Genomic DNA, 23,414 nt, shown 5'->3' with positions numbered 1-23,414 from the left:
TCATGCGAATTAATTGTTAAATCCCAGAATGATGAATACAAGTATACGCTTGTGAAGCCGTAGATAAAGGATAGTATACAATAAAGCAGTAGCAACGTTACAGAGTTCTAATGATGACCTTCCCATACGTAGTTAATTTATTGAATTTGGCGTTACTTTGCGGAGGTCCATATCTATGAACTAAATAAAACAGTTTGCTCACCGGCGACCTCAGATACACATTTCTAAAGGGGCTCCTAGAGACACCAATAGTTGCCGGCCACAAATTGCAGTGAAAATATGGCCCGTCTACGAGCCGCTTTACATAAGGCTGCGGGTTAGCAATGTAATTGATTTAGTACATTTACACGTAGTTACGTTCGACAATCATAACGAATGGTTTGTCACTACCTACGTTTTTCACAACATCAATTTGTGTATGAAGTCTGAATTTACCATTTCCCTCTGTCAATTAACCGCAAGGCTCTTTGTGCGGTTGGCGTTGTTCGTAGTAGGTATTTCCCTCTATGATCTGATATTAACGCACCTACGGTTATATATATTAATTCCCTTGTTAGTTAAAAGTTGGTCAAAATTTATATGTGTCTAACGTGTCCTAAAAAGACGCACAAGAACAGAATCGGGTGCATACGTATTAATGTATTATGGTGAAATTTAAATTTAAATTTAAATTCGTCTGACGCAATAACATATGTTAATAGAAACAATACCTAAGTGTTTATGAATAAGACGGCAATACGTCTCAAGTGCTTAAGCATATAATTTTTGTAATTATGTAACAAAAAGCCGGCCAAGTGCGAGTCAGACTCGCGCACCGAAGGTTCCGTACAAATATTTTTATTATAAAATATGATGTAACAAAAAAATTATGCTTTTCGCAATTTTTCCTTTATCTGTGCTATAAGACGTTGCTTCGTACTAAATTTCAAGATTCTGAGTTCACGGGAAGTACCCCGTAGGTTATGATTCCCTTGCGAGTGTCGAAAATTTGCAGCATAAACGGCTGTATCTTTGGATTGCGTTGGCTTAGAAGTTTGATTTTTTCACAGCTCCAAGGGACAGTAGACTTGAGTATTTGATATGAATTTGAGCTTGATAACTCTACGCGTTCCTGAGAAAAAGAGTCTTGACAGACAGACAGACGGACAACAAAGTGATCCTATAAGGGTTCCGTTTTTTTCCTTTTGAGGTACGGAACCCTAAAAACCACGTATTTTACATTAAATGTAGCCTTCAAATACTTCAAACTGTATGTTTAAGCGACCCATTTCTATTTTACAATAGAGTAACGTAATTGTGTTAGTACAGACCTAAGTCTTGACATTGTTGTTCTCCACTATCTCCTAATGTAAACCACTTGACGATTAGTGGTCTATGTTCCTCATTACGCGCTCGTTGGCCTCACTATTTGCGAAATTTTAATGACAAAGTGAGAGTACTTTACTTAAGATAATGATTTTTTCACTATGTACACAGATAATAGTGCATTCAACCGGAGCGTTCAACTATAGACAGCTAACGTCTATTTTGGTCCGATAAGAGCTTTGTTTAGGAATTGGTTACTTACAAGGTTCTGTACAACACAAGGAAATAAGTTTATGTCGAAAAAAAACATTTTTTAAATCAGTTTTTGCTAATTTTACTTTTTCTGGATTTTTAAATTTCCATTCAACTTGCCCATAGGTAGGTACATGCATACATAATAAGTTAGTAGGGTTTACCTAACAAATTTCTAGTCAATCCGACTGGAAGTGCGACAAATTTTAGTTCCGAGATTTGACCGTGATAAACACACATAAAATCAATTCTTACTAATATTATAAATGTGAAATTACTATGTCTGTCTGTTACTTCTTTACGCTTAAACCGCTGAACAAATTTACATCAAATTTAGTATGAAAAATAGTGTAGGGTCTAGAGAAGCACATTAAGTTAGCTTTTATCATGCAAAATTGTGTAGTTTCCGCGGGATAGCGATAAAATGAAGATAAGATGAAGTCGCAACAGTTAGCATTAAATAATAAAAAACCGGCCAAGAGCGTGTCAGACACGCCCAAAATAGAGTTCCGTAGCCATTACGAAAGAATTAAGTAATATTTTTCTAAGGATTTCGTATTTTATACGGAATCTTCCAAGTTTAGGTATATTTTATACCTTAGGCTGCTATTTACTCTTAAACTACTAATAATTCTCAAGCAAACTTAGCCGTTATAGTTTTCCTTTTAAGTTTGATATACTTACTACACGACGCTCGATTTTAATGAAAATTTGCACTTTAAAGTTGAATATTTCGCAAACAAATCACTGAATCGAAAGATCGTCTTAGCAAACCCCTAATGGTTTTAAAATACCTATCCAGCGATAACCCACACCAATGGGTTGGATGAGAAAAAAAAATCACCCCCACTTTACGTCTATGGGAGGCAACCTAAAAAAATTTTTTTTGAATTTTTTATTGTACCATTTTGTTGGCATAGTTTACATATATAATCTGTGCAAAGTTACAGCTTTCTAGCATTGATAGTCGAAACTATAGGGTTCCGTTTTTGCCACTTTGGCTCCGGAACCCTAAAAAACTAACAATAGAAAGCCACTATTGTGATTAGCGTTTAGAATTTTACATAACCTTATCTTGAGTTTAAAGTCAGGGATATTTAAGAATTTTCAATGCAGCTGACTAATTATTTGCCGTGTTTTATGGCTAGACGAGACGAAAGTGGAAAAAACTAATTAATTTACGACACGCCGTCACATTTTTATAATAGTTTAATACTCTAGTCAACTGGGAAAATTCTTGTCTTGAAAAATATTCGCTTGAAGTATTATTCGTTGTATGCTAAAGTTTGGTCTTGCGATTTGTCTATTAATACTCACCAAAAAATAATTTTAGATTAACTGGTTAATAATGGCTTGTCACGTTTGCCGCATGCACCTAGAGAGGTGGTCATAGGTTACCACTCAGCGGATGCCCCACGATGGCTATCGGCGGTGTGTTCCCACTAGTTCTATTGACAGTACTATTAAAGAACTCTATTCTAGTACTGTCAATAGAACTAGTGGGCACACACCCTATAGGCACCCCGGCAGGACAAGTCGGAGATGGCGGGATGACCTGGACGCGGTCTCCAGCGACTGGCCAGACATAAATGCAGACAGGGCGAGTTGGAAATCTAAGGAAGAACCCTTTGCCCAGCTGTGGGACATTAGCACAGGCCATTTAAAAAAATGGTTTAAATTAATTCAATTGTTGAAGATATATCTCCATTTGATGAATCCTCCAATGTCGAAGTTGTCTTCATACTATGTCAACGTAAGTAACTTGCCGTTTTTCTGTAGCTTCGGCGCTTGTATCGACCATAAGGTAGGTGGCATAAAGCTGTATAGATATATTTGATGTCTTAGTACATGTATTTAAGACGTTGACTGTACTCGCTGAGAATATAAAATAAACAACATATGAATCGGTTCAAGTTCGATTCGCGGCTCCAGCGTTTCTTTTCTGCTTCTTTTTTCAATGTGTTCTAATTATTATAGGTAGCAGAACTGAGGTCATGCTCACAAGAACATGTCATGTAATGACAGTAGGATTTGGACATTTACTCATTAATTTCATTCATTCTCCTTTTATTAACCCCCGACGAAAAAGAGGGGTGTTATAAGTTTGACCGCTATGTGTGTCTGTGTGTGTGTCTGTCTGTGGCACCGTAGCTCTTACACGGGTGGACCGATTTAAATGCAGTTTTTTTAATCGAAATCAGGTTTTCTATCGATGCTTCTTAGACATGTTTCATCAAAATCAGTTTAGCCGTTTTTGAGATATTGAAATTTGAAGTGACAAAGTTGGGGGTTTTCCAACTTTTTGTTGGTTAGATTATGCAATCAGTTCTTCATATCGCTGTGTGTGTAATCATTTGCTTCAACTCTCGTGGCACTACCTATAATAATTATATTTTTTAGCGGGAACACTTGCTATGGCGGATGAATTTTCATTATTTTTCTGAATATACTGAACCTTCGTTATGTAGAACCAACACGCTGATGCTGAGGCTTTTATGAAAGAAGTATAAACCAATTCAGTTCACTGACTTCGTCTTTATTGCACAGCTTAACAGCCTTGTTTGATAAACTATCAGTTTTCATAATTCTAAAAACAAAAAAAATATCACAAACGTTGCTTAAATTCGTGAAACTTCTTGGTCCGGATTGTCTCTTGCATATTCTTCTTTTTTGGCCAAATCCTTTACTTTGTTCTTTTGTCTTCTCTTGACTAATATGTAAATTATTCTGCGAAACAAAAGAAAATAATAAGTCTTAGTTATGGAAACATAAGTATCAGCATCACAATAAATACGTTTTCACACTGTTGTACATGAAGTAGAGAGGCTGTTGAACCGATGCCGATAACTCGGCACAATCACTGAACTACCTACTTTGTAATATTACTAATCAATGACATTGTAAATTATAATTAAATGATAATGTAATGCACGTTAAGTAAAAGAATGACATAAAAATTTAAACTCGTTAAGAGATAGGGTATTATTATTATTCAATATCATCTCGGCCTATATACCCCCACTGCAGAGCACCGGCTTTCTCTCAGAACTAGAGGGTTTGGGCCGTAGTGCCCACGCGAGCCAAATGTGGATTGGGAACTTCACATACACTGTAATCAACCCTGTTTTAGTTTTTGTACACGAGAGTTGTCTTTAGTAGTTAATTAATTAGATTAATCATCTTGTAAAAGTTTTCCAGTTCAGTTACGTGAGTCACTTTGAACATAATTTATCAATCATAATTTAATAGTACATTGTGTCTTAAGGGCGGTAAATAAGAAATTATGAACGAGAGTCTATTAATAGCCCGAAGTCGAAGACTGAGGGCTTTAATGAGTCGATGTTCGTAATTCTAGTACCGCCCGTGCGACATACAATGTTTTTCATCAAATTTGCGAGTAAAATTGTATATTTGTAAAAGAAATACTAATATTTAATCAAAAATTGCCGATACCGCTGATTGCGCTCTTGGCAATCCGCAGCATGTGCATGGCGTGCGTGTGCAGCGCGCGCACGGAGCTGCAGCACGCCATGCAGTAACAAACTCATTTACCGACCTTGGGCTTCATGACATGAAAATTAGTACGCGCAATGACTCATTTACCGACCACGGTTTCATGACAAGCACATTAAGGTCGAGGGTTTTATTTGGGGGGTTGCAAACAAGGTAGCCTGCATGTTACGACACTGTTTACGAGCAAGTGTGATGAAAAATAAATTATGGGGGTGTCCAGTCAGACTAAATGAACTTTATATTACTTAGGTTACATTAGTAGTAAGTAGTAGTAGTATTACATACTAAGAACTTTTAATCAGTACCTACCTATGAAGATATAATTATGCAACTAAATATATTACAACGGTAACGATCGGCAGATGAATAACGACAAATTAAAAAAATGAGGCTGACAACTAATACTTGCTGTACACTGATTAAACGATGTTGATACTTAGAAATTATTTAAATTTTCCAGATATTAAATTATACTCGGGACTCGTCAAGCGTATCAAAATTCATGTAGTAGGTAATAATTATGTGAAAGTTGATGATGCACTTTAGGAGTCCCTTGGTAATTTTTATGACCTTTGTCAGTGCCCATCTACTTACACAGTCCAGACGCATCAATTTTTGGACCGTATCCCCAGATTGGCATTGAATATATCTTCTAACATTTTAATTCTAATATAATCTTATAACATTTTGCATTTTGAGGATGGTAGGAGGTATAATTAAACGAAAATTTTTTATTTTTTACAGCAGAAGTATCAAAATTATTTAAGCCGGGCTAGAATGACAATATGATACCAGATAAAGTTTCGTAAAAAAATGCGTGGACAGCTTTCTTTGGCTAGAGTCTAGGTATTAATTACTCACGCAAACAGTCCCAGGGCCACCACAGTAAGTGCTGCATCGAAGAGGTAAAATGCGCCCGGAAAATTCTCTATAGATTTGACGTAAATCAAACTGGATGTAGGCATGTATATCGAAGGCGCTATAGCCTCAGTCACGCCTATGAGTGAGCTCAACTTGGCTGAAAAAAAGGCAACCATAAACTGGAGGTTTTAAGGGTACACTTACATGATGAAAGTAGCTAAGTTTATGTTACATCTTTACTGCTCGATGTTGAGTGAATACTAGCGTATCTCGGAATTGAACGCGGATCATGCGGATGCTTTTTTTCATCATTTGTTTTGGAAAAGTAGTGCTAATTGCCACGGTAATTTGGCCGTGTAAATGCTAATTGGCTACGCTAATGACAATATTTTTGACGTCCGACCGACCAATATATGGGTGAATTTCGACAAGCTTGAAATCCTAATTTTGGTGGCTTTTTTTATTTTTGTTGTCCGAGTCAAAATGATATATCAACAATACGTTACAAGTCATAATAAATATTGTGTCGTAATGGCCCTTCATTATACATATAGTTTTGGAGATATTATGATTTTAGTAATTTGATTACCACCAAAATTGCTTGTACCCACCAAAATTAGATATATTGGCCACCAAAATTGCACATCTACACCAAAATAGATGTACTTGTGCTATTCAAGGTAAAAAAACATTTTTCGTGATCAAATTGTCTGCTGGATATAAAAAGAAATAAATGTTTATTAATCGTTTAATTGTACCAAAATCTCTACGAAAATACAATGTTTAACTCGTAGTAACAAAATAGTTCATTGTGTCTTAAGGGCGGTAAATAAGGAATTACGAACGAGAGTCTATTAGAAGCCCGAAGTCGATGATAATGCAATTATATTTTCATCACACTTGCTCTTAAACAGTGTCGTAACATGCAGGCTACCTTAGTTGCAACCCCCCAAATAAAACCCTCGACCTTAATGTGCTTGTCATGAAACCCGTGGTCGGTAAATGAGTCATTGCCGGTACTAATTTTCTTGTCATGAAGCCCAAGGTCGATAAATGAGTGTGATACTGCATGGCGTGCTGGTCGTGCTGGCGTGCAGGAGCACGTCGGGCGCATGGTCAGGCTGGGGGAGGGCGGCGCGGAGGCTGGCGCTGCCAAGAGCGTAGTCAGCGGTATCGGCAATTTTTGAAAAATATTAGTTTTCTTTTACAAATATACAATTTTACTCGCAATGTGATGAAAAACATTGTATGTCGCACGGGCGGTACTAGAATTACGAACATCGACTAACTAAAGCTCAGTCTTCGACTTCGGGCTTCTAATAGACTCTCGTTCGTAATTCCTTGTTTATCGCCCTTAAGACACAATGTACTATTCTTTTCGAGGACTTCTTCTCTTGATTGTTTTTTCTTGCGGTTAGCCATTCTAAAAAATAAATTAAGTTTTATAGTGATAATTTAGTTTTATTGTAAAGTAGGTATCTAAGTGTTTTATTTTACTTGAAATAAGTGCATTGAGTCAATAATGTTGTAAATGCAAAGTTTTAAATGTAAAAGGCTTAAAAATGAAATTATAATTATGTGGTGGGCTTCAAATTACCACCAAAACCACCAAAATTGATCCACCAAAATTAGAAAAATGCATAAAAAATGATTAAAAAAAAACCGTATCATTCACTTCCAATTTAACTTAATATTTTAAAAAGGAAACTTTTAACATGCCTCGCATATACTTCATACAAAAACAAGTATTGCTAAGTCATTAGTTACATACACCACCAAAATTGCATTAAAAAGTATTTTAACACACCAAAATTAGATACTTACGTGCTTGGCGGACAGATCCAGCAAGATATGGCACGTGTGTCATCGCTCAGTGCAGGAGCGGAACTAAACGCACAGGTTAACACACGTTTGTTGGTCTTATTGCGTTTCGTTCGACCACAAAAACATCTTCAATATTTACCACCAAAATTGCCAATTTCACATGGACAAATTTTAGTGCCTAGTTTTGAGTATAAATTCATGTACTAATATTTATTTATATATTCTTATAAGATACTTGAACTAATGAAGAATAAAATACAATGCATTTTTAGTTAAATAAATGGATGTTATGGTTCTATCATAGACATTCATCAAGAACAACGGATACTGGACGCCACACCAAAATTATGATTTCAATGAAAAAAATTTTTTTAATAAACTTAATGACTTTTATAAAACTAGCAATCTGGCTTAAGATCAAAATGTGTTTTCTTTTGAAAAAAAAGTAGTGCTAATTGCCACAATTAGTCCACACCATAATTATCAGCTACGCCAAATTTTCTCGCTGAGATAACCACCAATATCTGTATTATCCCGCTAAATTATCAACTGTAGCAAACTGGTTCATTATTTTAGTTTGAATGCATTTTTTATTTCTGTGTACAGTCGAACGTAGGTAGGTACAGCTTGCTTTTACACTGATATCAAAAAGTCGTGCCTGTTAATTTCTTATCGGTCAATTTATACATATTACGAGTCTGGTACGTGATAGTTCCTAATACATAGATGGTCTCAACGAAGACGTTCCTCACTTTATTTTCAAATTGCGCAGAATTCGTCTCACCTTATATTATAAAATTTGTCAACAATTAGCACCACGTATATTTGCATCAGAAAGGGTCAGATTAAGAAGTTATAAAGCCGGTGGATGAAAGGGATTAGTGACTACTCCACCGACAAGAATAGAACTCTTAAATAATGATGATGAAGTTAGCGATAGGCGGCGCGAGATGTGTTTTCTATGTTCATTACTTGGCTAAGACGCTTTCCGCCCAGTGGCAGCAGCATCAGTAATGAGCATTGAAGAAAAAAAATGTACTAGTACAAAGCTGGCCAATTGATTTTATAGCTTAGCATTTTTATTAAATGTAAAGCGGCAGAATGCTGCAAAGAAGAAATATTAACGCGTTGGCGGGCAAATTCAAATGCTTTGGCGGGCTCGCGGACCTGGGTTTGTCCAGCCATATGTACCTACTCAATGCAATGAACAGAGAAAAGACTCGTCGCCCCGCGTGTCGCGCGCGGTCTTCGCCGATTCATTATTTGAGATGATTAATAAAGTGTTCTGCAAACTTTTCGTGTTCAAGGTAGATAGGTACATCTAGTAAAACGAAAAATTTTGGAGGTACATCATAAATGAAAAATGTGTGTTTTAAATCTGTATAAGTATTTTTCTTCCGTCCATTTCTTTATGAGATAAGCTTATTTTTCCGAGGCACACCAACTTATGACCACGGTACACCAGTGTGCCGTAGCACACACTTTGCGGTACGCTGGATTAATACATCTATATCCGCGGAATATGTATTGAGACTAACTCACAAATGCAAGCTTACCTACTGCAAGAACTAGTCCAAGCAAATCAGTTTTAATTTGCATTTAATAAAAAACTGATGAAATTGATCTAACACCGTTGTGAATGGTCACATGAGGCCATACATATATATGACATAACTGTAAAATTAAACAGTGACAGTAGGAGCCAGTAGCTAACGAGGTAACACTGATTGCTATCGTTATAAAATTGATCTAACACCCATTCACATGAGGTCATACATACACAATAATATGACATGACATGTCATAACTGTAAAATTAAACAGTGACAGTAGGAGCCAGTAGCTAACGAGGTAACACTGATTGCGATCGTTATGTTACATAACGTCCCATTGTGATGCAACGTTACGTAACGACTGATGAGTTGGATAATAGTTTTATCGTAACGATGAGCAATATGAGCTATTTGAATGTTACAAAGACACCTGTTGTCATTACAGACACGGTGTCAACTCGTTCTTTTTTTATTCCGGAAAGCGTGTTTTGCTCCAATAATTACAAAGTCAAATGACTTCATAATAAATAATATCAACATTGTTTTTAAGTACTGATTGACTCAGCACTTAACTCAGTTTAACTGAAGCAGCTGAATCATAGTCAAAAGGAATGTAAAAATGTATTTTTAGTTTGAAAACCAATTAATTGATGTACTTATGTAATTGTTCGCGTTAAAGTTGTGGTACAAGAATAACTTGTACCGGTATCAGACCTATTACTATTACATTATTTGATATCAATCCACGTGGTTCTAATTATGGACTTAACTTGAATAGCTCGAGCTCGAAAATTAACTAGCTATTGGTCATTTCGGTATACACCATTAACCCTGGTCTTACTCGTACTGAAGTATCTATCATATTATAAGGAAGATATATATTTTAACATAATAAAAGCATCTTACCAACTTCCTCAGAAGGCACACTCTTCGTAGCAATGGACCTTATTGCAGTCAAGCCCACTGAACTAAATATATTGAAGACGGGAGCTGAATAGTACCACTCCCTGGTAGGCGCAAATGCGAAGACAAAACACGCAGCTATCCGGCTCACACCAGCTATGCCCCCTATAACGCTGTCCTCTACATGAAACTTCTTGCTGAGCACTGATATGCAGAAGACCGTGCCTGAAATATAGTAAAATTAAGATAAATAGTCTTCAAAGTCTATAGAGCAAGAATCAAAATTATAAAATTCAATACGAAAACTCGATGGATTGTTAAAAGGTAATTTAAAGTATAAACGTGAGTTTGGTTCAACCGCCTCATTTTACTGGTCACATTTTCTACAAATTGGCTGTGATTTTGATGTCGTTTTCGATTTTTAGTTACCTAGCTAAAAACCTGTGCCAGAATCGTCGGCCATTTTTACAGAAAAGTTTTCACAAATTGCTAAAAGTGGCTTCGAAGCGGTCTCGTGTGCTCTGCCTACCCCATTTGAGAATACAGGCGTGATTTTTGTGTGTGTGTGTGTGTCTTCACAAAAATGAGATGGTAGAAACTCTTTGCCTAGCTCAATTTTAGCAGATAATATAAAGGTGATCGTTCAGAAAAGTTTGAGTAAAAGTTATACAGTCACACCACGGGAATGTCAAGTTACTTTGACACTATCGCTAATTTAGACGAGTACTTAATGCGTACTCCTAGAATAGTCGTCAAAAATGTGGAAATTAATCATTAGGTACATAGCCAAATTTCGAATAGTTGTAAGTGGTTCAACAAACCCATGTTCTAGTCACAATATTAAACTAAGCTGTGCACTTAAAATGAGCTCACAATCATCCTCAAACAAAAATAATTGCCTAGTAAGCATTAAAAAAAAACCCTAAATTTATCACCCGACTGCCAGAAGAAGGGTTATTTTTTCTAATATTAAAAAAACTCCCTAATGAAATATGGGGGTTAAGTTAGTAGGTAGGTACTAGATTTTCTTGTGTGCTGACTGCTTTTCTCACAATGTATACAATTATTGTACCTCCCAATTTGCCAGAGCAATAAAAGTTTTAATCAAAGCCATGAGATTACGTTAGGGTCAGAGAAATTTGTTCTGATAAAAAAGTTTGCAAAAAGTAAATTTCTTTACCGAGAGCGATAAAGTTTTATTTCCTTTTCGTGGGCGTAAAAAGCAAAGTAATAATTGCGTGTAAAATTACGGAAAATCTTTACTATAGTTACCTATAAATTGCAGGTTTTTGTTTAAAAAAATATTAGAAGTTTTTTTTTCTTAACTGTATTTTACTTTGCTATCCATTAAATATTTATCTATCCACACCATATTTTAAATCAATCTAACCATAAAAAGATCATCTTACAAGATTTTATGCATTAAAAACCCGCTAGTAACACCCACAAAAGTTTAAACGTATGTTACTGTTAGTCCATCACACAAAACCGGCTAAAATAATTTGGATGAACTTGGCACGCTGCTGATAGTTTATAACCTGGATTAATACTGGGGATAGGTACTTTTAACAGCGGAAAAGGCTGTAGCGATAAGTGGATTCTTCGCAGACAAAACCACGGGCAACAGCTAGTGATTAAAATAAATACTTAGCTAAAACGTGGAAATAAGTAAAGTGATAAACAACTTTTATGCATTTATGACAAGGAAACGCATTTTAATGTTTCATCCAACAAATTACATCAATTATTGTTTTTATAGTTTAGACCTTTTGGAAATGACATTATGTTCATTACCCATTGATCAAAGTTCCATAATAAATAAAGATTTTAAAAAATTACATGAATTAAAAAAATATGATTTTGCGGGTATGTTTTTCATTCTTTTCCGTATATGGGCAAAATTTTTATTCAGATTTAACCGTGGGATTTTTTGAGACGCATGAAAAATTCTAAAATTTGAACCACTGACTGCAACATGAAATTTTGCACGGAACTTCTTCGTGCAATTTTAAATGATGATCACTACGCATATTTTCGGAATTTTCATAAGAATTCAGTAAAATCCCGGAATTTCAATACAATTGTCAGATTTATTGATTCACACGAGCGAAGGCATGGATAAAAGCTAAAATATAATTTTATTAAATGCAAGCTCTACTTAATACCTGATTTGAGCACGGCGAAGGTTAAAAAGAGGCCAAAGATGATTGTATTAATTTAATAAAAACTTTTTGATGAATACATTGTTATTTATGATAGATAACGTACATACTGACGACTTTATCTTTTACAACTGCGATCCACTGCGATGCAAAAATTCTACGGTCATGTGGATGCGTTTTTATCTGCATCCTTGACCTAAGCTACATACATTGATAACAAAATCTTTTTAAAATTAAATTAGTATCGTATGACGGCTGGTGATTTTAGTTAAAAATCTGTTGCAGACATTTAATTTTGCGTAACGATTTTTTTTACATCTTTTTTTATCTTGAACTAGGCCTACGTGCCTTTACAAAACAGAGGGGCTACTACGTAATTCGAAAATCGAAGTTCTTATCGTACCGTCCCTCTCGCTCTCGTTTTGAATAATATATGAGCGTGAGAGGGACGGCAAGACACGAAGTTCGAATTTTCCACTTCGTAGTAAAGGACCATAGGACACCTATTGATCAAGCATAAATATAATTATTTATTTTTCAGCGATACATTATCATTGTATTATTATTGGTATAGGTAGAGTCATTCACGATGACGCGTGCCGTGGTTCTTATTAAAATGTCATTAATGTCTAATTTTGACAAAATCACTAGGCACGTCAAAGTGATATACTTAATAATATCTCATTCCCATACTCGTAATTTGCATAATGCAACTAAACTCGTATTGGAGGTTATTTAGACGTCATAATACAATATCGTCTCAGGTACCCTGACCACCCTTTGTCATGTTACGTCGACCTCTACAGAAATAGCACAATATGACCTAAAAATAACTTATAATTCTAATTAACTTACCAACCAAGCCCAGCACTATGTTGATTGTACCATAAACGCTATATTCAACTTCGGTGAAGTGGAATTTTCGTATAGCATACAAGTAAGCCACTTGTGAATCACCTGTAAAAAAAAGCATATGAAAACATATTGCTATTTAATTGAAACTTTATGTTTTTCAGTTAAAGATTAATTTGGGTTGGTATGTGTTGTGTTATCGAATTGTTGTCGCATTGTGTGTTGTGAGGGTCATTTACTTTCAAGCCAATGCCAAGGCGTATTGGATTGGTCATGGTTATATTTTGTCTACTTATGCACGTACATGTTACATTTGTTTTTTAAGACAGGTGCGAAATTAATTTTAATTTTGTACGTGTTTTGTTTCATACCGCTCGCTTATTGTGTTGCGAGCATACTTATTGTCGGCGGACACAATTATCTTAAGAAAAAAAATATTGTTTGTTGAACGAGTGATATTTAGAAGTATTGAGATGTCCATCTCGTGATAATTTACTGCAGCGTCTTTTGCTTTGGCTTTTGTTGTCATCATTATGATGCACAAATTTTGTACAAATAATTATAATTTCTGTATTATATATAAATAGCAAAAACAAAACGGGAAAAAAATCAAGTTTGTTGTATGGGAGCCTGCCTGAAAATTTTTTTTTTAATAGCCTATATAATGTCCCACTGCTGGGCAAAGGCCTCCCCTTTCTCCTTCCACTCGTCTCTGGCTTCGGCAAAATGTTGCCAGTCCGGCTGGAATCGCTCCAAATCGTCCCGCCACCTTCTTAATATTTATTTATTTTATTTTAATTTAATTATTTATTTTTAAATTGATTACACAACTACACATTCTTTGGATATTTCAAGCGTCTACCTGTTGCTGTTATTAATATCAAGCAAAAATGGCAAAAAAACACGTTTGTTGTATGGGGGCCTCACTAAAATATCAATTTTATTCTGTTTTTAATATTTGTTCTTATAGCGGCCACTATAATACATAATCTGTGAAAAATTCAAGTCTCTAGCTAACGGCTCAGGATATAGAGCCCTGCGACAGACAGGAGTCTCAGTAATAGGGTTCCATTGGCATCCTTTGGGTACGGAACCCTAAAAATTAAAAATAGAACGCTTTATAAATATTGATTTCGCCTGTTGACACAAGCACATTTTTTTTCTCGAAAATATACAACAATATCTAATCTACATTACTTATAAGATCTGATAGCAAACAACCGACATTAAAATAATCCTTAGTTCTTGACGGGGGCCATTTCTCCTTCCTTATCCCGCCTTTTCGAACACGTTACAAAATTATTATTAACCACAGCTAATTAAGCCGAGTAAATACCAATTAATTACTTGATTTCAACTGCGAGCGTTAACCAAAAGATTATTCCGGTATTTGGGTTGAAATTACAATTTTAGATCAGTTGGATTATGCATGTACCATTAGTTGCTATTACCATAATTACGAAACGTTAGTAGCACTGAGTGCTTAATAAAGGTTAGTTACTTAAATATTATTAACACACACATATATATTAGGATTGACTCATTTTATGCATGTTTTTAGTTGATTTTCACCAATTTAAAGCTTGTGTGGTGTGGACTAACTGTCCTGTGTTATAACTGTCTTCAATAAAATGATGAGTTTACAACCTGTCGATTTTTAAAACATAATAAAAGAAAAAAATGGAAGAAGTCTTTTTCTTTTTCTATATTATAATAATCTATGTGTGTAATGTATGTAATGTGTGCCTATGTGTATGACATACGGCTGTTTGGCTTTGGAAAATCAACATAGCACTCAACCTCATAGTAATTTAAGAAAAAGATGAGATATGAAAAAACTTCTTAGTGATTTTTTTAAACGTTTTAGGTAAGATAGCGCTATATGGCTTATATAATTAGATGCAAACCTTGTCTAGCTATCGAATGGAACAAAAAAAACTAAAAGGGCGTATCTCAGTCATAGCGCCTTTCGTTTTAATGGCGACGTCAAGCTCAAAGAAGTAAAGCAGTCTATGTACAATAATTTCGTTAGTATAGTAAAATTACTCATGAGACCAACTACCGTTGAATGTCCATGTTATACAAATTCTTAAAACACCTCACTCTTTCCGTGCTTTGCTTATTATATTATTATTGTGATTATAAATTTATAAAACTCCAAAAAGGTAATCAATGTACTGCGTGGGAAGTTATTTATAACTTGGTAAAGGGAAAAAATGTGGACAGTTCTTGTTGGTGACATATTATAAAAATACAGTTTTGGGGATTTGAATAAACAAAGGTATGTCATTGAACTAAAAAACCTCATGCAATTTGTGCAGTTCAACACAAATTTTCTGCGGATATCTTGTAATATTATACTTATTGGTACTTATAAAACATTGCTATGTCCAACAGTGGAAGTCCTACGGCTGGTATGATGACGATAATGATATAAATAACAAAACGAATACCACCGACTGACTGATAGACAACACATAGCCAAAGCTACTGGACATCAAACTGGAAAGCAATCTTTGCCACCCAATAGACACCACAAACAAAAAGTTGCTTGTTTTTTAAAATCTCTATTTGTACCAATTCGGAAAAATTAACGCTGCTAGCTCAATGTGTGAGGCTTCAAAAAACTTCAAGCAAAATATCCACAAAGAAGATTACCCAATCTTCTCAAGCGAGTTAAGGAAATCGAACCAACCTAGGTCATTTTTTAGCTATCTTTCACCTTTGGTATGTTTATAAGTTTGTCAGTTTGTAAAACGTAGTTAATGTGAAACATTTTTTAAAATATGTACATCCTGGTATGCGATTTAGTACTTAGAACAAAACAACAGCCACCAAAAACTTATTATCGGCTAATTTTTTTTTGACATACCTACAGCTACGCGTTCTAGCATATCTCTATAGTAGATGTGTAGCCTAAGACCAGTTGATTGGTTATAGTTTTCACTGCTTTGCTAGCTTGTCCTCTTAAAATCACAAAATATAATCCTATAAACAGATTTATAAACAAGATGGACACATTTGGTTCATAAACATATTTGCCGGAACACTGACCTACGCAATCGAATATGACTAATGAGGTTAACCTACTGATATTGTAAATGCAAAACTTTGTGAGTGTGTCAGTGTATCAGTATAGGTGGTCATTGGATTTAGAGGAGGCACACAAATAGTTTATAATACAAAGGACACTTTCCTGGAAGAAATCCCTTCATGGGATAAGTTGGTCTTTGTACATCTCTTTCTAATTATAATCTGTGTTTTGTTGTATGGTTTATGTACAATAAAGAGTTATATACATACATACATGCATAATATGTACACACATACTATACTTTTAGCCCTGAAAAATTTAAAAGTTCCGGCAGAATAGAGATAAACGGACTCTTCGCAAATGGAGCCGCAGACAACAACTACGTATCACCTTCAATTGTGAATGTGGTGAAGAAATTCACAATAAGTAATCATAATTAAATTAGAAAATATTTCATGACTAGAACCAAAAAATACGAAAACGTGTCATCACTTTGAAGCGAAATATAAGATGGCCTATTGTTTACACTTTTTTATTTTTAGTTTGGTTAAATCATTGTCTTAATTTGTGGTGTTAAATAAATGAATTTGTACTTTATTGTATGACTCAACTTCAAACGCGAATAAAGTAACGACAACAATATAGTTTAAATTAGACCACCGCTGTAACGTGTACACTGTCGAAAAAATTAAACACATATAACCGCCGAATCAAAAACCTTTTTTTGAGTCAATCTAAGACTTGTTTTTTTTACCATCGTCCTCAAAATTTAATTGCAAAAAACATCAATAAAATGTCAAAATAAAACCCACGTCGTCGCTGCGACGAATGCCAACACACTGCATTGAATTGCAAATCAATTAACTGACTCGTAAATTTTTTAATCTTATATTGATAAATAATAACGAATAGGCGCTGTATACATACGTTTCCCGACACATAGTGATCTTGAAGTGAAGGACAGCGGACTTAGACCTCTTGATACAGGATTTTTTCCGCCATTTATCCGGTTGCATTTGTTTAAGGAAACGAATTATTTAGTACGTAGGCAACAGTCGGATGGGTATGACTTACAAGCATTATTCTATGACATGTAAAAAAACCGGCCAAGAGCGTGTCGGACACGCCCAAAATAGGGTTCCGTAGCCATTACGAAACAATTTTTCGATTCAGCGATTTGTTTGCGAAATATTCAACTTTAAAGTGCAAGTTTTCATTAAAATCGAGCGTCCCCCCCTCTAAAATCTAAACCGGTGGGTGGAAAAATTTGAAAAAATTCAGGATGGTATTAAGTACTTATATCAAACTTTCAAGAAAAACTATAACGGTTAAGTTTGCTTGAGAATTATTAGTAGTTTAAGAGTAAATAGCAGCCTAAGGTATAAAATATACCTAAACTATGGAAGATTCCGTATAAAATACGTAATTCTCAGAAAAATATTATTTAATTTTTTCGTAATGGCTACGGAACCCTTTTTGGGGCGTGTCCGACACGCTCTTGGCCGGTTTTTATTTATATAATGCTGTAATTGAATGTTCAATCTTCATTTATTATGCCAATCAGTGGAAATTGGTGAAATTTTAGTTGCTTGATTGGACCCAAACCAACAAACGAGGGGAAAAGGGGGACTATGTTAAATCGAACTTAAGCATAAAAAAATACTGACTGGAAAATGTTCCCTTGTGACACGAAAATCCTTACTAAATGTACTTGCTAATTTATAAATGCGAAAGTGTGTTTGACTGTTATCTCTTCACGTTTAAATTCCTGAACCAATTCATGTAAATGAAATTCTGTATGAAGATTGTGTGAGACCCTGGAAAGGACATATGATGGTTTTTACTTCGAAAATTGCATAGTTCCAACAAGATAGCGATAAACGAATTTTCTGCAGACGGAGTCGCGGGCGAAAGTTAGATACTCATAAATGTCACAACGGAGCTTTCATACAATTTTAACTTCATCTATAAGGTGTCAAATTCCACCATGATTCGTAATTCAAGGACATTTTTGTATGACCCATTCGTGACTGTGTTCAATATAAGAGTAGTTGAGCAGACATCTTAACCACAACTACTTACTTTAAAGTCAAATGAGACAATCAATTTACCTAACTACAATAATCATACGTTGTAATTGTTAAGTTGCAAATCAAGTTTATCTCCCACAAGATCATCATCATCATCAGCCAGAAGACATCCATTGTTTATGGATTGGACAGTGAGACTACCGACAGCCATCTTCATCCAGTTACCCGCAACTCTCATGATATCATCAGTCCACCCACAGTGGGAGACCTGCCAACTCCTCGCCTTCCGTTTCATGGTTGCCACTCGAGAACCTCTCTCCCCCAACGGTTTATCTATTCTTCGAGTCATATGGCCCGCCCATTGCCTCTTCAACTAACTATTATTCTTCAAGCTATGTTGGTGACTAGTTCTTCGGTGAATTTCTTTCTAGCTCTCTCAGCTCTTTGAGTGACTCCACGAGTAAGTCTCTCTAAAAAGCCAGCAGTAATGGACCACGTCTCTAAACTATAATCATCACTGAGAACAACACACTTGTTGAAGACTTTAATCTTCAGGCATGCGGAGTTTGGACGAGAAGATGGTAAGAAGTTTCCCGAACGTTTCTCATCTGAGTTGGACTCTTCGGGCAACCTCTTGGACCTGCCTTACTAGATAACAAGGTCAACAACTTTGAGTGTATCGTTCCCAACGATAACCGGTACAGGTGTGACATGAACATTAGACATGATCTTAGTCGTCCTTGGTCTAAGACCACCTGTTGGCAGACTATACTGGGGTCACTAAGCATATTATTCAAGATAAGTCAGGTATAAATATTCATAGATTTTTTTATATGAAATTTATTACTATTTATTTATTAACTCAGTAAATTTTAGACACAGTTATCGTAGGTATTAACAGCTGCTACGCTTCTTGTCGGATCGAACGTTGACATTTATCTCAAAAGTCCTTGCTAGCCCTCACCTAGATTGAAATGCATGTGCGTTGTGCGCATACATAAGTACTTAGGTCAAAAATGTTCAAGTTTTTTGCTGAGACGTTAAGTACCTCATCCAAACTTTTTGAGTATTTCCTTGAAATGTTTGAAAAGATTAAATAATTTGCTAGTTTAAACCAACACTGGTTTAATTGTATTCATATGCAATTGTATAAGTGTGCCTAGAAATAGGAGGGGGGGTACATTAAAACGTCTCGGTTTGGAGGTGGCCAATCGCGAACTAACTTTATTCTTTACTCTCTCCCTTGTATGCTACTAAGTCACGGACTGTGTTTAATAATTTATTCAGGACGATTTAATTAACCCCCCACTCCTATTTTGTGTCAAGTGCGTGCCTAGTATGAAAGCAAGGCGAGGGAAGTACACCTCGAACTTACTAGATCTCGAACATGCAACTTAGGAGGTTTAGCTTACGGGTGCTAAGGTCCTCAATTGTATGTCAAACTTCATTCAGTTAGGAGATCTTGGTACTTCACCGTCGAAGGGTACAACGAGATGGTAAATGCGATTGCAAACGTCAGAGGGTCAAACAATACGGCCACAGTAATAGCAAGATACCTAAAAATAAAAAGGTTTATTCAGTTGTTTTTTTGACAGACGAAGTTTAGACTTGGTGGACTGACGACATCGTGTGTGAGAGTTGCGCAAAGTGACGAGTTGTCTCATTGTGGCGTTCGTTTTAGACCTTTGTTCAGCAGTGGACGAGCTTAAGGCTGATGATGATGATGATGATGATCTTTTTCTTTTGCTTTAGGTATGTGACGTTTTTCAACAGGTAAGTTATTAATCTTAATTTCGCGTCTAAGTTTTACACCAATTACCCTACATAATATATGACTAGGTAATAAATAATTAAAAAAATCATCAAGGCTATATCAAACACGAAATATTATATTATCGGTAGAAATATGATAAGGTTTTTTATTTTATGGACGGTGATGATGATAAAAAATTAAGATAACTTACGATTCGTTATTTCTTTTGTACAGAAAATTAGTTTTTCCGTGAAAAATTTATTGCACCTCTAACATAAGGGATCATTTTGAAAAAGGGTCCTTTTTTACTCGACAGCTACCAGTAAAAACAATTGTGATTTTCGAGTGCATAACTACCTATGTATAATTGATTAGGTAATTTCTTGGCACGCTTCTTAGCCTAAAGGAATCGAAGGTTTTTTTTTTATTATGGGAGTGACAAAGTATTAAGTCCAAATGAGAGAAAGAGTGGAGGATGTGGACCGCTCTAAAAATGAGTTTTGAGTTAGTTGGCTATTTTTTATATTAATTATTATACGTTGTCACCTATAGGTATTTATTTGGTCCTGCTGACGTTAAATAGGCGGATCCACAAGGAAACGTTGTGAAAGTACCAATCCTTTTAGTATTTATCCTTTTTCTAGAACTTTCAAAAACAGACTTAAAAGATAAAATCCGAATATAGGTTTTGTTCACATTACTTACCATACAATGGTCCAACCATAATGATATACAAGCCAAGTATCAAAAATATTTCCATACGCCCTCCAAATGCTCTCGGCTTCGCCGCTACCATCAAAGTGTTAACAACAAGTCCCAAGACGTCACACACTGCTTTTTTAAATTTATTGTTAGGAGCACAATTTTCGTTCGTTTTATCTTCCATGGCCGCAACATCCTCAAGTTTAAGTACACCGTACAACAACGAGCCGCAATGTAAAACGAGAAGCAAAGAAAACACACCGTAGTATCCCAAAAGTCGTAAGAATATCCCACTTAGTACTGTCCCCATAGGAGTGCCCAAACTGACGCAAATAGTCACAATCCCCAAACGAAATGTCCTGTTTTCCACTGATGTTCTATCTGCCATGAAACTATACATCCCCATAAATATAATAATGTAGCTGCCAGTTAGTGCCGCTGGAAGTGCTTCAATAAGAACTGTCGCCGATAAGGACACTTCGTAATAAAAATACGTTGCTAAAAGTAATCCTGAGTTAGCAATAATTTCTCCAATCATTGGGAACAGTATACATATCTTCCTTTTTTTGTTTTTGTCGCTCCATGCCCCAACAAAGAGCACCATAACAGCGGGTATAGCTGTCTGAAGCGGGAACTTCCAAGCGACTACCTTTGCCACTAACGTTTCTATTTCATTCATTTCCTTTTCCAGTCCAGTAACATTTCTATGCTGAATTCTGTCACATATTTCTTCGCCGTAATCCAAATTGACCCTGCACGCCTTTTCCAAGTGCATGTTCTGAACGGCAAATGACGACAGCGCTGTGCAGAGCATGTAAGTAAACAAACATGGTTCCACGGTGATTTCGCGCCATAAATTCTTGATGCTCTTTAACACTCCTTTGGATTTTTCCCGCCATGACTTATTAGAGTTTCCAGTAAGACGCGTCTTCGAGTTGGTAAGTTTGCCACAACTGTGTGTATGTTCGCTGCTCATGTTACCGCATGGCATCCCAAATGGGAGTCAGTAAAAGTGAAAGAGCCGCCGTTTAATATTGCAGTTGACGCTGCACTCGGTGTCCGACCGATACGGCGCCGTCACTCGGTGGACTAAGGCTGTTGAGTTAATCTGTAGGGTTTTTGGGTGTTACGAAAACCTGAGTTTTAAATGTCAGGTTCTGAATCGAAGAGAGTTACAAAAGTGCGTTGGCGCGACTGTTCGCCGCATCTCGGTGACTGCGATAACAGAGGTCTGCCCGGCGACACGGCTTATTTATTCGAGCACCGTGCCTTACTCATCCGCCGTCATTTTTCCTTGCTTATCTGCCAAGCGTGCGCGGTTGTGCACCTAATTAAATACAACGTTTGTTATGTTAGTACAACCTGTTTAATTCGCTTTGTAAATGTTATCGATGAGGATCACCATAATTTTACCATCAAGTGACGTGGAACTGATTTTAAACCACAAAACACCGTACTAAATAATCGTTTTTTTTAAAGCATGAGAGATTAAAACAAATGCAACTCTTATGAATTGTCGACCTCTTATGAATTGACGTGGGTGACGACAATACACGACGATAATCTAATGCACGATCTATATAATAATTTTCCAAATAGCTAAAGTCACAGACATACTTAGCTCTAGCCATTACTGAGGTTTAAACGGCAATGGGAAGTCCGCATCGCACGAAGAACAGGTAACCGAAGACGGCGTTGGCTCGTCTGCCTCTAGGTTACTGACGACATCGTGAGAGTTGCGGGCAACTTGTGGTGTCATTCACTGTGGCATTCTACCTATAAAAGAGGAGACCATTGTCCAACAGTAGATTATCTTTAGGCTGATGTTGATGTTCGAGTAACAGTTAGTCACTACTAGGTAGACTAGTTGAACGATGTGGAGAGTTGAGTCCAGTCGAATAAAAAAAAAAGACGACAATATAACAATTAAGGCACACGGCAGTGCCAGGTCAGTGTTAAAAAAAGACATTGCAGTCGATTTATTTACAAAAGCTTTACGGGCACTAACTACTCGCACAGTATCTTGTTGAATTTTAGGGCACTGATGCTTTTCACTTCAATTATGATAAAAATAATCAAATAGGTAGGTACTAATTAATTTTCATAGGTTTGACGTCATTGTCATCCAAATCCCAATCTGATGTTCACATCATTAAAATTATATAAATCCTTTATTATATAAAATGAACTTGGTCATTTGCTCCTTTAAGAAATAAGGCGCAGTTGTTTCGAAAGCCGTTTGTTTGGGAGAAAGTGAAATCGGAATATTATAATTGCAAGTACTTTAACATTGGCAACATATGTAATTTACGCAACCCTCAACATGAAAACTGGATGACAAGTATCTGAATGTTTATAGAACTTTAAATAAACCTGCACTAGGTTTGCGTGGGAAATACAACAAGTTATTCTGAGAAGAGGCCTTTGCCCAGCAGTGGGACGGTTATACGCTGGGATAAAGATCGAACTACATCGCCATCGAAAACCCCACATAACATATTTTATCGAAGTTTAGAGCCATTCCTGAGATCATAAGTGGAATGTATGTATATATAGGCTGATGATTATGATAATGAAAAGAACTTTAGCCGGCTCCTCACTAAATTTTAAATTATAAATGTTCGTTGTTCAGACAAACATCCAAATATCTTCACAATCTTTCACATTTATA

At 35.9% G+C, this 23,414-nt stretch overlaps 1 protein-coding gene across 1 annotated transcript; it reads right to left on the bottom strand.

Moving 5' to 3' along the window:
* Positions 1-4,072: 4,072 nt before the first annotated feature.
* LOC141435125 (lysosomal proton-coupled steroid conjugate and bile acid symporter SLC46A3-like) lies at positions 4,073-21,961 on the bottom strand. Its single transcript, XM_074097701.1, has 5 exons — positions 20,747-21,961; positions 13,228-13,329; positions 10,214-10,435; positions 5,932-6,088; positions 4,073-4,284 (listed from the first exon to the last, which is right to left on the bottom strand). Exons 1-5 carry the CDS (start codon positions 21,732-21,734, stop codon positions 4,176-4,178), a joined length of 1,578 nt encoding a protein of 525 aa, XP_073953802.1. The 5' UTR covers positions 21,735-21,961; the 3' UTR covers positions 4,073-4,175.
* Between the last annotated feature and the right edge of the window lie 1,453 nt (positions 21,962-23,414).

Source organism: Choristoneura fumiferana, chromosome 14, assembly GCF_025370935.1.
Source record: "Choristoneura fumiferana chromosome 14, NRCan_CFum_1, whole genome shotgun sequence".
Classification (NCBI taxonomy): Eukaryota; Metazoa; Arthropoda; class Insecta; order Lepidoptera; family Tortricidae; genus Choristoneura; species Choristoneura fumiferana.
Note: the sequence above shows the minus strand (reverse complement) of the source record. Positions and strands in the feature narration are given on the sequence as shown.